This window comes from Accipiter gentilis, chromosome 31 (genome assembly GCF_929443795.1).
Source record: "Accipiter gentilis chromosome 31, bAccGen1.1, whole genome shotgun sequence".
Classification (NCBI taxonomy): Eukaryota; Metazoa; Chordata; class Aves; order Accipitriformes; family Accipitridae; genus Astur; species Astur gentilis.
The window spans coordinates 2,392,830-2,405,266 of NC_064910.1; the positions used below are offsets into that span (position 1 = coordinate 2,392,830).

At 44.5% G+C, this 12,437-nt stretch overlaps 1 protein-coding gene across 5 annotated transcripts in view; it reads left to right on the forward strand.

The window, feature by feature from the left end:
* Positions 1-3,304: 3,304 nt before the first annotated feature.
* Positions 3,305-12,437, forward strand: part of ATP11A (ATPase phospholipid transporting 11A) — a 131,700-nt gene continuing 122,567 nt past the window's right edge. For 4 of the 5 annotated variants that reach the window (XM_049834298.1, XM_049834299.1, XM_049834302.1 and 1 more), the window contains exon 1: positions 3,305-3,559. In XM_049834298.1, coding sequence (XP_049690255.1) covers positions 3,521-3,559 — 39 coding nt within the window. In that variant the 5' untranslated portion in view covers positions 3,305-3,520. The remainder of the gene's footprint in view (positions 3,560-12,437) is intronic. The other variant, XM_049834300.1, reaches the window with a different exon arrangement.

The following is a 12,437-nucleotide window of genomic DNA, read 5'->3' on the forward strand; positions in this document are numbered from 1 at the left end:
ACTTAGGCAGATTTGAGGTACCTAAGTCTAAAAGTATGACCTAAACACCCTGCTCAGCTGCGTACTAACCCCGGAGTCGCTTGTCACTCCAGAAAGGCACGTATATCTGCTGTTCAGTTCTCTCTGCACAAATGCCGCTCAGTCGTCAAGGGTGTGCCATGTTAACTTTCAGTGGCCTACCAGTGCTCTTTTCTGGGCTGCACATTTAAGTTGCCTTTTTGTGGAAATATGGGCACAAAGGACAACTAATGCAAGCTGGGATTTCACGTCACTGTGTACCCAGAATCCAGCTGTGCTCCTTTTCTCTCATTTTTTTGGTGGCTTAGTGCCACAGGTTTAATGGGAAGGGCAGAAAAATGGCTCAGCTTAGCTTGAGCAGTAGCCTGGAAATGGCAAATACGTATCTGTGCTTCGTGTGTCCCTTCCCCCTGTCCTTGACCAAAAGAGTCAGTGAGAACAGGAGCCGTGGTCCCCTGTTCACCTTAGAGAATACAGCCAACCCTTGCATCCACATGGGACCTACACTCACGAGTGGTCTCCAGGCTCTGGATGAGAGGAAAATGATTCTTGTAGCCCTGTCTTGGTTACCTAAGCTGAGGAGACAGCAAGGAGCTCAGAAATGTCGTCATGACGATCATGCTCAGCACCAAGCTGTTGTTAACTGTTACAGGATCATCAGGTGAACTTCCTTCCCTTCAGAAATGCTCTACACGGTGCACACAGGTTCTGTAATGGAAACAGTGTACAGATATAGCAGGTTTTAACCTGTAGGAGTAATTACCTGCTTCCATGAAGAAATGACACTTAATTATGTGGAAAATATAATGCAGTATTTGGATGAAAGAAACTACTGAAAGTATTAAAAGAAAGAAAACTTTAAAAAGCAATTTTCTGCATTATTTGAAAACTTGCTCTCATTCAAAATCTGGGTAGGAAGCAATTGTCATTAAAGACATTGGATAGATGAAATGGCACGGTTTGACTAAAAGTGGAATAACTCCTAAAAATATTACAAAATATTAATATTCCATAGATTCTTTGAAAATTGATTGGCTAGACAGAGACATATCCTGAAAACCAACTGAAACAACTTCCTGTTTCAGCTTCGCAACCTGTGTATTTTGACATTGCCACTTTATGTTCATGAATTAGGTTCTTCTACATTTTTTGTAATAAACTAGTTTCCTAAAGGCTGATATGCACACATAATATTATTTCAATATGTAATTGTTCATGTAAATAAGCAGGTAAGAAAGTAGTTTTAACTCATGCAGAATTGCTAATTTTGAGAAAGCTTCCTGTCATTTCATAGCTCTCTTAATTCTTTTTCCCTTTCGGTTTCAGTGATAATTTCTTGAAAGTGAAATGTAAATGCAAAAGCCTATATACCAGAAGTGTTAGGTCTGTAAGTAGGAGCGTGAAAACAGGAGGTGCTACAAGATGAATATAAATTATTAGTAGTAGCCAAGATGAGGAAAATTGGGTTTTAGACCAACATCACTTTAGAGTTTGAATAGCAACATTAGCTCGACCACACTGCACTTACTGTGCATTAAATTATACATTTTGCAATCTAACCAGTAATAAAAAATGCTGAACATATATAATGCATCTAAATTAAAGGTGACCTGTAAAGAATTAGCCAGATGTCCTTTCTCTTACTATTTATGCGACAATCTCAAGCAGTGCAATCTGTTTTTTTCTACATATGTTAGTTGTATTAGAATTTCAGGTAGTCTTTGGGTTAGAAGATTTTATGGTGCCCAGAGAACTACAGAATTGTGACAACACAAAAATCAAAGGAGCAAAAATTGCCTAGCTTTGGCTACGAGCTAGGCGATGAAGGACAGCTTACGTGACTGCTGCTAAAGACGGATTTTCATGAGTATAAAACGCTTTTGGTTAAACTAACTTTTTAAGTAAAATACTGAATTTTATGAAATCGCGACGTTCCAATTATTTTGGAGAAAGTATTGAGCTTTAAGTCTTAGTTTTATATTAAGTTGTACTGAGTAATGCACAAATTATGAGACTACCCACAAGATCCTTGCAAACTTGAGTCCTTTGGTACGAATGGCATGAAAGCACAACAGTTGAGGAACACAAAGGCCTTTAAAGGTGTTCTTTCGGGCATCTTAAAAAAAAAAAAAAAAGCACAGAGATACGCTCCTTCTTGTCATTGTGCACATTTGTGCCGACTTCTGCTTATCCCATCACCTACGACAAGTCATTTCTAGTGTCTGCCGGCTTACTAGGGCTGTCACTTTTGGGCTTCAGTCACTGAAAAAGAGATTTCTTTGACCGTTTCTGCTGCACTTTACGAACGTTTCCATCCGTTCCGCGTCCAGACACGACGCTGCCCCTCACAGCCGCCCCGTGTCTCTGGCGCCGGGACGGTCAGGGCTGCGCGAAGGAAATGTTTGGTTTTGGGTTTTTTTTTCGCCTTTTCATACGATTCAGACCTGCCGCGCGGTAGCAGTTAACGGTTCTTTAAACGTCGGTGCGGTCTAACAGGAGGCACGTCGCGCTCCGGCGGGCCCCCACAGCGGAACGAACGTCCCCTCACTCCGGCCACCGACCGGAGGACGCCTCTCGCCCCCTCAGCGGGCTCGGCGGACCGCCAACACCTCCTCCGCCCCGGGCGCTCCCCGGAAAGGCTCTCCGCCTCCTCACCTTCCCCTCGGCGTGGGGTTCCCGCCTCGCTTCTCCCACACCGCGACCCGCACCGGTAGAGACCACCGGGGGAACGGCGAGCGAAGGGAAGAAGGAGATTTTTAAAGGTTTTTTCTCCTCTCGGCAGGTTTATATGCTCGCTCTCCCGGGGGCAGCCCCCGTTAAACCCCCCCTAACGGCGCCGGTACACCGGAGACGCACCGCTCCACACACACACACACGCCGCGACCGCCTGTGGAAAAGGAGAAGGGGAGGGGCGGGGCTGCCGGCGCGCGCGCATGCCCGCCCAGCCCGCGTGACGTGCGTTACTGTGAGAGAGAAAGGGGCGGGGAGAGGGGGGGGGGGGGGGGCGCGCGGGCGCCTGGCGGGATCAAAGCGGGACCGGCGCGAGGCGGGGCCGGTACCGGGCGGGTCCGTTTAACGTGAGGGGAGGGCGGCCCACCCCGCCCGCGGGATAAAGCCCTGGGCTGGACCGTGAGGGGGGGGCGGGTGAAGCAGCGGCGGGGGGGCAGGCGGGAGCTAGGCGAGCCCTTCCCAGGAGCCGAGGCGGCGACTCGGCGGCGGCGGCGGCTTTCCTTTCCGCCTTCCCTCCGCAGAAAGTGTTGTGGGGGTGGGGGGCGCCGGGGCATGAGGGGCCGCGGGGCGCCGCGGCGTCGGCGGCGGGGGGCGTATGGCTTAGCCGGGGAACGGCGGTGAGAGGCGGACCCGGGGGGGTAAGAGCGGTCTTGTTGTGGGTCGAGCGCGGCTCCCTGCATGTGGAAAGTGAGGCGAGTCAGGGAGCCCGGCGGCACCGGCGAGCGACCGGCGGCACGGTCCTGAGTACCCGGGCAAGCGGCGGCCGCCCGCCATGGATTGCAGCCTCCTCCGGACCCTCGTCAGCCGATACGTGAGTACCGCCGGTTGGGCCCGTCCCGCCGTGGGGCCGCCTTCCTTCCCCTCGCCCGCGGCGGGTTCCCGCCAGCCCCGGAGCCGCCTGTGAGGAATCTTTCTCCGGGGCTTCCCGCCCTCACCGTCCAGCTCGCAGCCCCGGCGGGTGGGAGAGCCCCCGCCGCCGCGGCGGAGGGGAAGCTGGCGAGGCTGTAAAACAAGCGGGTCTCCGTTGGGGTGAGCTGCATGGCCCCGGGTTTTACCGAAAGGGCTCGGTCAGGAGTTTGGCGATCCCATGACTTTGGCAGGGTGGCCGGGGGGGGAGGCTCGGGGGCCGCTGTGCGTGATTTCCCTGGGGAAAACGAGGACGGAGCGGTTGTTCGTGGGTTCCCTGCAGCCCCTCTCCCCGGCTGTCCTTCGCTAAACCAGAACGGGCTGACCCAAGTTCAAAGCACTGTGATTTACAGCGTGCTGAGGTATGTAGTTATCAGGGCAGATAAAACCTCGAGGCTTGTTTTTTTTTCTTTCTTTTCTTCCTTTTTTTTTTCTTTCCTTGTTGTTTCAGTCAAGCTGCGTTTTGTGGAATTGTCCAATTTAAATATGCCGGCGGATGGTCGGAATAGTCCCAAGTTTTTGTAGATGTGCGTGGTAAAATTCAAATGCGCTAAACTTGGTGTACTTTGGGGAAGGAGAGTTGATCTTGCTTGTTGGCCAGCATGTTTTCCTGCACCCATACTGTCCGAAAGAGCAAATCAGTAGTGCATTAGAGTGGATCCCAGTGTAGGTTGAGGTGCGTCAGTGAGTGCAAATCCCATTTCATCAAACCCCTAACGTGCTTAGGATGGTGTTCAGTTTTAGTAAATTGGCGGAATGCCAGTGAGTGCAGGGTTATACAGTACAAGAGTCGGGAACCACCAATACCAGGAAACTGCAAATTTCTGCTTTTGGGTGTGGAAGAAATTTAAAAGAGATGGGGAGAGATTATAGGGATTTTCAGAGACATGTAGCTTTTCTTCCCGTGCAAGAAGTACTGTAAGTAAGGAAACTTTCATGCTTTGACCAAGCAAAAGTAAATACACTTAGTTTTGTGCGTGCAAAGAGCTATTGCCACATAATACAGACTGAAGTCTTTCACTTCTGCTGTTTTTCTCTGTTCATACTCAGAAAAGAAAAAGTGCTGTGGATTTTTTTTTCCTGTTTACAATAGGGTATTATGTGGGATGAGGAGGGAATGGAGAGGTGAGTACTGAAAGCAGCTATGTGTATATGGATCCTTAGAAAGTGGCCCTGAGGGAAGGAGGAGAATATTCATAATAAGGTATAAGAGAAGCAGTAGTGTCTGTGAATATGCAAAACTCAGGTGAACTGTGCTGAGGTCTGTTTGGAAGCAGGCAGGATCAGTTTGGCTGTAGTGATCTGTCAGTACTGATCTAACTGTTGGATTCACTTTAAGATTTTTTTGTGTCCATGTGCTCCCATCTGGAGCCTGTACAAATAGTGCATTCATTGTGCACAGAGTATACTGTGGTCTCTTCTGCATAACATGGTTGCTAACCTCTCTTTCAAAGTAGGCTTAAGCATCAAATACGAAAGAAACAGGTTTGAGAGTAGCTACAGTAGTTATTTTAAAAGGTGAAGTTCTACATGAGCAGACAGCATGTTGAAAATAAAGCACTTGAGCTTTTAAGTTGTGGACTGTCATCACCCTCCTTCACTGCTGGTGAGAGTAACTCAGCAGCCTGAAAGCTAAATGAAACATTATTACATTCCATGTGAAGAAGCATTGCTATTTCCTAGATCACACGACTTTCTGTATTGTATGTATGCATGCCAATAGGCTATGTCTAGATAATTGCCTAGCTGTTCCTGGCTGCCTTGTACATTTTCACCTGTTGCTTCTTGTTCTTTTGCATTCCTTCAGTTTCTTAATTTTGAATCCTTTCTTCCAAGAAAAGATCACTTTGAAAAAAGCTGCTGTAAGTAAACTTGTGTTCATTGCTTCAGTACAGCCCTTAAGATGTGGCAAACTGATGTCTGTGTGTGTTGTGTGTTTTCTTTTTTTTTTATCTCCATGGCTCAACTATTTTTGTACAACTGCAGCAGTGGAAATGAAAATTAATAGTTTGAATGCTGGGCCTGAAACTGGCTGCTGTACATGAGTAGCAGATACACAGTAGCAGTATCACTCCATAGTTGTTCACCTGAGCTCTATCCACACCAGCTATGCCTCAAATGTGGATGTGCCTGCCTCTTTCCAAGCTGCTTTTTAGGGAGACAAGGTAGTGACACTTCTGCAGGCGAGTCAGAGAGGATAGGTATGTCTTGTGCTTATATCAAAGTAAGCTCAGGCTTGGGTTTAGTTAAAGTCTGTACAGAAACTATTCAGTGATCGAGGTCCTAGAACTATGAATTTTTGTTCTGCAGGTTGTGTCCTGCAGTTGTTCAGCTGCAGGTCCTTCCCAGAGCAGGCTAATCTCTGGATTATCCTGAGAACCCTGGCGGATGCAGGCTGGAGATGTTGTTGAGGTAGCTGGGAGCTCTTACCAGTGGTATGGCGAGATCTTGGGATAACAAACAGTCGCTATGTGATGTACTAATGGAGACTTCTAATAGGATGGTTTCTGAGTCCTGCATCATTTCTTTTCTTCCCTGTACTATATGTTGTAGGACATAAAGGCATAAGTTAAATACCAGGGTTCTTGTCCTGGCTGTGAAGGTACCCCCATTCCCCTTTCCCTTACTGTTGTTGCAGTCACTGTCCTTGGGCAATGCAAAATAGTGCATATCTCTAAGGCCCTATGCAAATATAATGATGACTGGGTGCTGTCAGTTCAAGTTGAAGTCAGTTTCTTCATTAGCATTTTCAAATATTTGTCTGCTGCTTTACCTGCATTGAGTGTTGCCTTTGTCTTCCAGGCATTGGAACAGTTCAGTGATGTGGGTTGAATAAATACATGTTTGGCATGTTAGTCATACTGTAGTTCATATCTCTTCACCAAGAGGTGGTGTAGCCTTTTAGACATCACTGCCTCTGTCCTTCTCTTACTAAATTTCTAAATTGATGTTCTGTTGTTATGCCTCCTCATATCCATCCTACAAATTTTTTTTGTTTTCACTTCAGCTCTTATTTCCCATCACCGTTACTGCAGCCATACGCCATACACAATTTATACAACTGTTGGTGAAGATTAACTTTCTATATAAAAGGTGCTCATGTCAGCTGCACTGACAGTGCAGTGAAACAAAGTTCAATGTCATTTTCTAAATCTTCATGATCCTTCAAGCTGAAATATAGCAAAGTAACTTTTCTTAATTGCGTCTAATGAGATTATTCTGTATATTTTCCTGCTGAAAACTGTATGAGCTGTAGTAGAGGCATCTTTAAGTAACAAAATAGAAATGCCTTTATATACAGCTTTTCCGCTATGTGGAACCATAGAATGGTTTGGGTTGGAAGGGACCTTAAAGATCATCTAGTTCCAACCCCCCTTGCCATGGACAGGGACACCTTCCACTAGACCAGGTTGCTCCAAGCCCCATCCAACCTGGCCTTGGACACTGTCAGGGATGGGGCATCCACAGCGTCTCTGGGCAACCTGTTCCAGTGCCTCACCACCCTCACAATACAATTTTTTTTCCTAATATCTAATCTGAATCTACCCTCTTTCAGTTTAAACCCATTGCCCCTTGTCCTATCACTATGTACCCTTGTAAATAGTCCCTCGCCATCTTTCCTGTAGGCCCCCTTTAAGTACTGGAAGGCCACTATAAGGTCTCCCTGGACCCTTCTCTTTTCGAGGCTGAACAACCCCAACTCTCTTGGCCTTTCCTCATAGGGGAGGTGCTCCAGGGATTCGGGGCCCTCCTCTGGACCTGCTCCAACAGGTCCATGTCCTTCTTATGTTGGGGGCCCCAGAGCTGGATGCAGTACTGCAGGTGGGGGTCTCATGAGGGCAGAGTAGAGGGGCAGAATCCCCTCCCTTGACCTGCTGGTCACGCTGCTTTTGATGCAGCCCAGAATGCGATTGGCTTTCTGGGCTGTGAGCACACATTGCTGGCTCATACTCAGTTTTTCATCCACTAATACCCCCAAGTGCTTCTCCACAGGGCTGCTCTTGATCAGCTCATTGCCCAGCCTCTATTTGTGCATTGGATTGTCCCAACTCCTGTGCAGGACTTTGCACTTGGCCTTGTTGACCTTGATGAGGTTTGCATGGGCCCATGTCTCAAGCCTGTTGAGGTCCCTCTGGATGGCACCCCTTTCCTCCAGTGTGTCGACCGCACCACACAGCTTGGTGGTGTTGGCAAAATTGCTGAGGGTGCACTCAAGCAAGAATCTGAATAAGACTTCTACAATAAGATAAATATGATAAATTTTGACAACTGTATTGTTTAATTTACTTTCCCAAATAATGGGAATAATGGCTATGTGGGGGTAGTATGAAAATTGCCTTGGAGGGGGGTATACTGTTTGCCACATACTCTGTAAAAATATAACCTCTTTTTCTGGATGTTGCTTTGGCATCAGATAATATGCTTCTCTGTCTTCTCCTTGGATTGTTTGTGCATTTCCCAGATGATGTGCGCTACCCCTGGGAGGGTAGCCTCATAGCCTGAGAATATGGAATTAGTGTGTACTGTCCTGTAAGTGTCATGCAGAGCCTGCTGTGTGCTGAGTAATGAGAGGAACTCGTTAGCTTAATATTAAGCAGTACAGTATTTAGGGGAAGAAACAAGCATACAATGATAATTAAAACTGTTTTCATACAAGATTAGCTTCTGTTTTATAGTTAGATTGTTTGGGACACTGTGTGGATATCATTAAGTTCTGCGTTCTGCTCGTATTAACTGCGGTTGCATTGGTTTTCTCTAACTTATTTCTTGCTGATCTTGGGAATTCTGAAGTTCTTCCTCTGTATAGTCAAGAGATGGCTAATAATCTTGAAACAAGTCTTGATGACATCTTATCTTTCATAAAATTAACATTTACTTTCCTTCATAAAACATGCGTGTGTCTTTTACGTATTCATGATAGCTGTTTATGGCTGAATGTGGATTTGGATATCCGTGAATATTGTGGATTTGAATATATCAGGGTAATCTGGAAAAATGACACTCCTTAGCATGTTTGTTTGGACACTAAATGGTTGCTAAATGTCTTGCAGCCTATAGTGACAGTCTGGTCTGTATTTGTAAGACAGCTGGTCCTCATCAGAAAATGCTCCTGTCCAGGTTGACAGCTTTGGGTTGTACAATAAATACTACTGTGTCAGAGGTCTGTATTACTGAACGGTTTTGCTTGCATTATGTAGTATATTTAAAGATCCTGCCACTTTATTGCTTCTCCTTTTTCAGGTTCTCCTATTACTTAACATTGAGATCTGTAATCCTGAAGTATTTGTTGCCTGTGTAAATTTCTCCAAATGTGTATAGCAGCAGATAAGATTTGCTTCCAGAAGGAGCAGTGCTTTATTACAGCTCCAGCCTCTGGGAAGGTGCTGGCCTATTAGTTCTGCAGATATTTCTGAAAAATCTTTGGGAGGTTGGAATAAATGAGTTTACAAATGGATGCTTTATTTTTCACTTCCATAGAAGTGGGACAACTTTAATCATAGCTTGAGAAGATGACTGACTAGCCTAACCAGGAAGTTATGTTAGCAGCTTTTAGCAAGTTCTCTACTAAATTTCATGGCAGCCTGTGGCATTTGGTCATTGGTTTAGACAATTTTGTTGTTTTTATTGGCAGTATAATTCTAAAATTGTTTTCTAATTAGATTTCTGAAGTATTTTACTTGTGTTTGTAGTCTTATTAGATGTAAATTAATATTGAGCTTCAGGGTTTTTTCTGTTTATCTAGCTTTGACCATTGGTAACTGCCTTGACCTGAAAGTTGCTGAAATTGTAAGCCTTGGTGCTCTGGAATTATTTGTGTCTGGAAGGACAGTGCATTTATCAAGCATTTCTAAGATCAGTTAATCTAAGATAGGTTAATCTAAATCTAGGATCAGTTAATACATATGAGGGTACTCTTGCATTCCAGTTCTTGCTTTTGCTTGTAGTTATTCCGCTTTCTCTTCACCCTTGTAGACTGGTATCAAACTAGTGCTGTCTAGATGTTTCTTAGTCAGGGTGCCTGTTAACAAAAACGCTGTTTTCTTCCTAGCTGTCACTTACAATAAGTCAAAGGTTTGTGTTGCGCTTCTGTTTGTTTTTTTTTTAATTCCATGGTTATAATTTGATAAAATATTAAGTTGTTTTAAATGTCATGTAAATGCGTTTATATACAGACTCTTTGTCTGCAAACTGTCCTGATTGTACAAAAAGTGTTCTCAGTAGGAGCTATGTGTGTATTCACAGGTCAGCAGTTAATAACTTGCTTTTCTTAAGTGTCTGTCCCTGGTATGTAATGCGTTTTTGCTATCTCTTGTGCAAGTCAGTGTGTCACAGTGTTTTCTTGAAACCTGAGATGCTTCCCATCTCCCACCTCTGCTTCCCTGTGGGTACTAGTTCTTCCTGGTGTGGAAGGTGCGACAGAATGCATCTAACGTCTTGAATAACTTCTGAATTCCTGTTTCCCCAAGCACCATTGCTTTGTTATTCTCCTAATTGGCTTTTTTGGGGGGTGGGGTGAAGGTGGTGGGGAGGGCACGGGGGAAGAGTCTGTACGGAGTGCTGCCTGCATACTTTTCAGCCTGTCATTTAAAAAAGGCAAAGTTTGAAAGCTTTACTTACCTCAGAAGTTAATTCTGCTGAACATTGAATGTGGCTGACAGGATTTGGCACTTCTGCAAATTTAACTAGCTCTTGTGTACTAGTAGTTACTCTTGTGATGTGCTTTTAGGGTATTTCAGTATAATCCGAGGGTCCGTTGCCCCCGCCCCCCCCCCCCCCCCTTTCCCCCATCAATTATTTATTACTGGGGGGCAATAAACATGGAGAATTGCATGGGCTTTGCTTCCACCCCCCCCCCATCAATTAGCTAATTTACACAAGAAAAACATAATTTCCTTTCTCTTTTGAGAACAAACAAATGAAAATAGGACATTCTGTATGTAAAACAGCTCCCTTGCAGGAAGCCGGAGTATGTGTTACAAATGGGTTGCTATTGACTACAAAATATTGCTCATCTGTGCTCATCAGATACTCTCTGGTAGTAGAAAATGCTTTTGGAGCATCTAAATTGTAGAGGTATTTCAGTGACTTAAAATAGATCAAGAACTTTTAACCTTGCCATTTTTAGCATCAAAAATACTTGTCTCTTCTGAGATGAGAACTGCATGGTTGCTTTTGGTTTTTGATAGCATGTTTTTTGATTATTTTTTTTTTAGGAAAAAATTATTTAATATAGTTCTGCTTTTATGCCTTTTTCTAAAGCACCACAGAGTATCAATACTGAAAGCAGGAAGCCTTTTCAAAATCACTTTTTGGAGTGGAAGAGGGCAAGGACCCACGTAGCACACTTACAGCTTAGTATCTCTGATCACCGTTGCTCATTCATTCTTTGCTCATGTCCTGCAATAGTAATTGAAACAAGAATAATAGCAAGGTGGAATGGGATTTTTCTAATGACTCTGCTTTTTAAACCCAAACCACTTAGAAAACAGTAACTCGGCTGCCAAGTAAAACACAAATATCAGAGCTGGCTAGTGCTTCTGCTGTTGAGATGGGGATAATAAACTTATCTAACTAGGTTTAAGTGTGACTAGAAAATAGTTATGTTTTTGAGGACCTGCAACCTGGTTGACAGTGAGATGCCTCATCCATGTCATGTGCAGGTGTGGCGGGGAGAGGAGACCGAGAGAAATATGTGCCACAGAAAAGACTGAGCAGATGTTTTAGCACCTGTTAGGCAACTGGATTCAACTTTACTGGTTTTGGTTTTTTTTGAGCAAAATAGCCTGCCTCTCCTCATGCAAGTCTTTTAGTCAGATAATATTTTTCCAGAATAATGCTTCTTATTCGACTGGTTTACCATTACACACAATAATGTAGTATTTCTATTTGTGTAATTGTCAAGGGACATTTCAATTGAAGCTCATCCTGAGCAATGAGGCAAAATGACACTGGAATGCTATTATCTTCTCTGCTATAATTGCCATGGCAACAGCTGCAGGTAGACAAGGCAAACCAAGGATTCTTTTTCTGTATCACACAGACACCAGTTGTTTTTCTCCTTTCCTCTTAGTAATGACTCTGAGAAGCCTGTGGCACAAACATGCTCTGAGTCATCATGAAAAGTGTTTTTGGTTTTTTTAATTTAACTTTGATTTTAATTTTGTAAATGTTGAGTAGTTATGGTACTATATTAAAAATGCACTCTTTCTAGGAAGCAACTGGCACCCTAGCTTGGATTTTTCAAGGAGACTGATGGGATGAGCCAGTAGCTGGGGAGTTTGTCTGGAACATCATGGAAGACCACAGGCTGATAAGGCACCTAAATATCTTTGTGGATCTCGATGTTAATTTCTCTGCACATTCATCTTTCCTTAGGACAGGGATGAGAGTATTGCCCAGCTCTTCTGTAGAGAGAAGTTGTAAGGGTAGTTTAATGTTTTCAGGTAATAAAATTATTATGTCACAGGAAGAAAACTGGGTGTGGACATAAGCCTGTAATGACTGTTGTAGGGTTGGTTTTTTACTGTTACTTAAGTATCGTGCACTGCTGCTTCTGTTACCCTCAACTTCCCCCTTTATTCCTCCATCTGCATACATGCACATGCATTCATACACAGATGTGTTCTCATGTACTTCCTGAAATTGTATGCAGTTCATTTGGCAATGTCAAGATTCATGCTAAGATTTACCAAGGATCCAGCTGTGAATTAGTATTTAAAAAAAACGGGGGGGGGGGGGGGGGGGGCAGGGCTTCATACTAGCTCTTCTGTCTGGTTACTGAG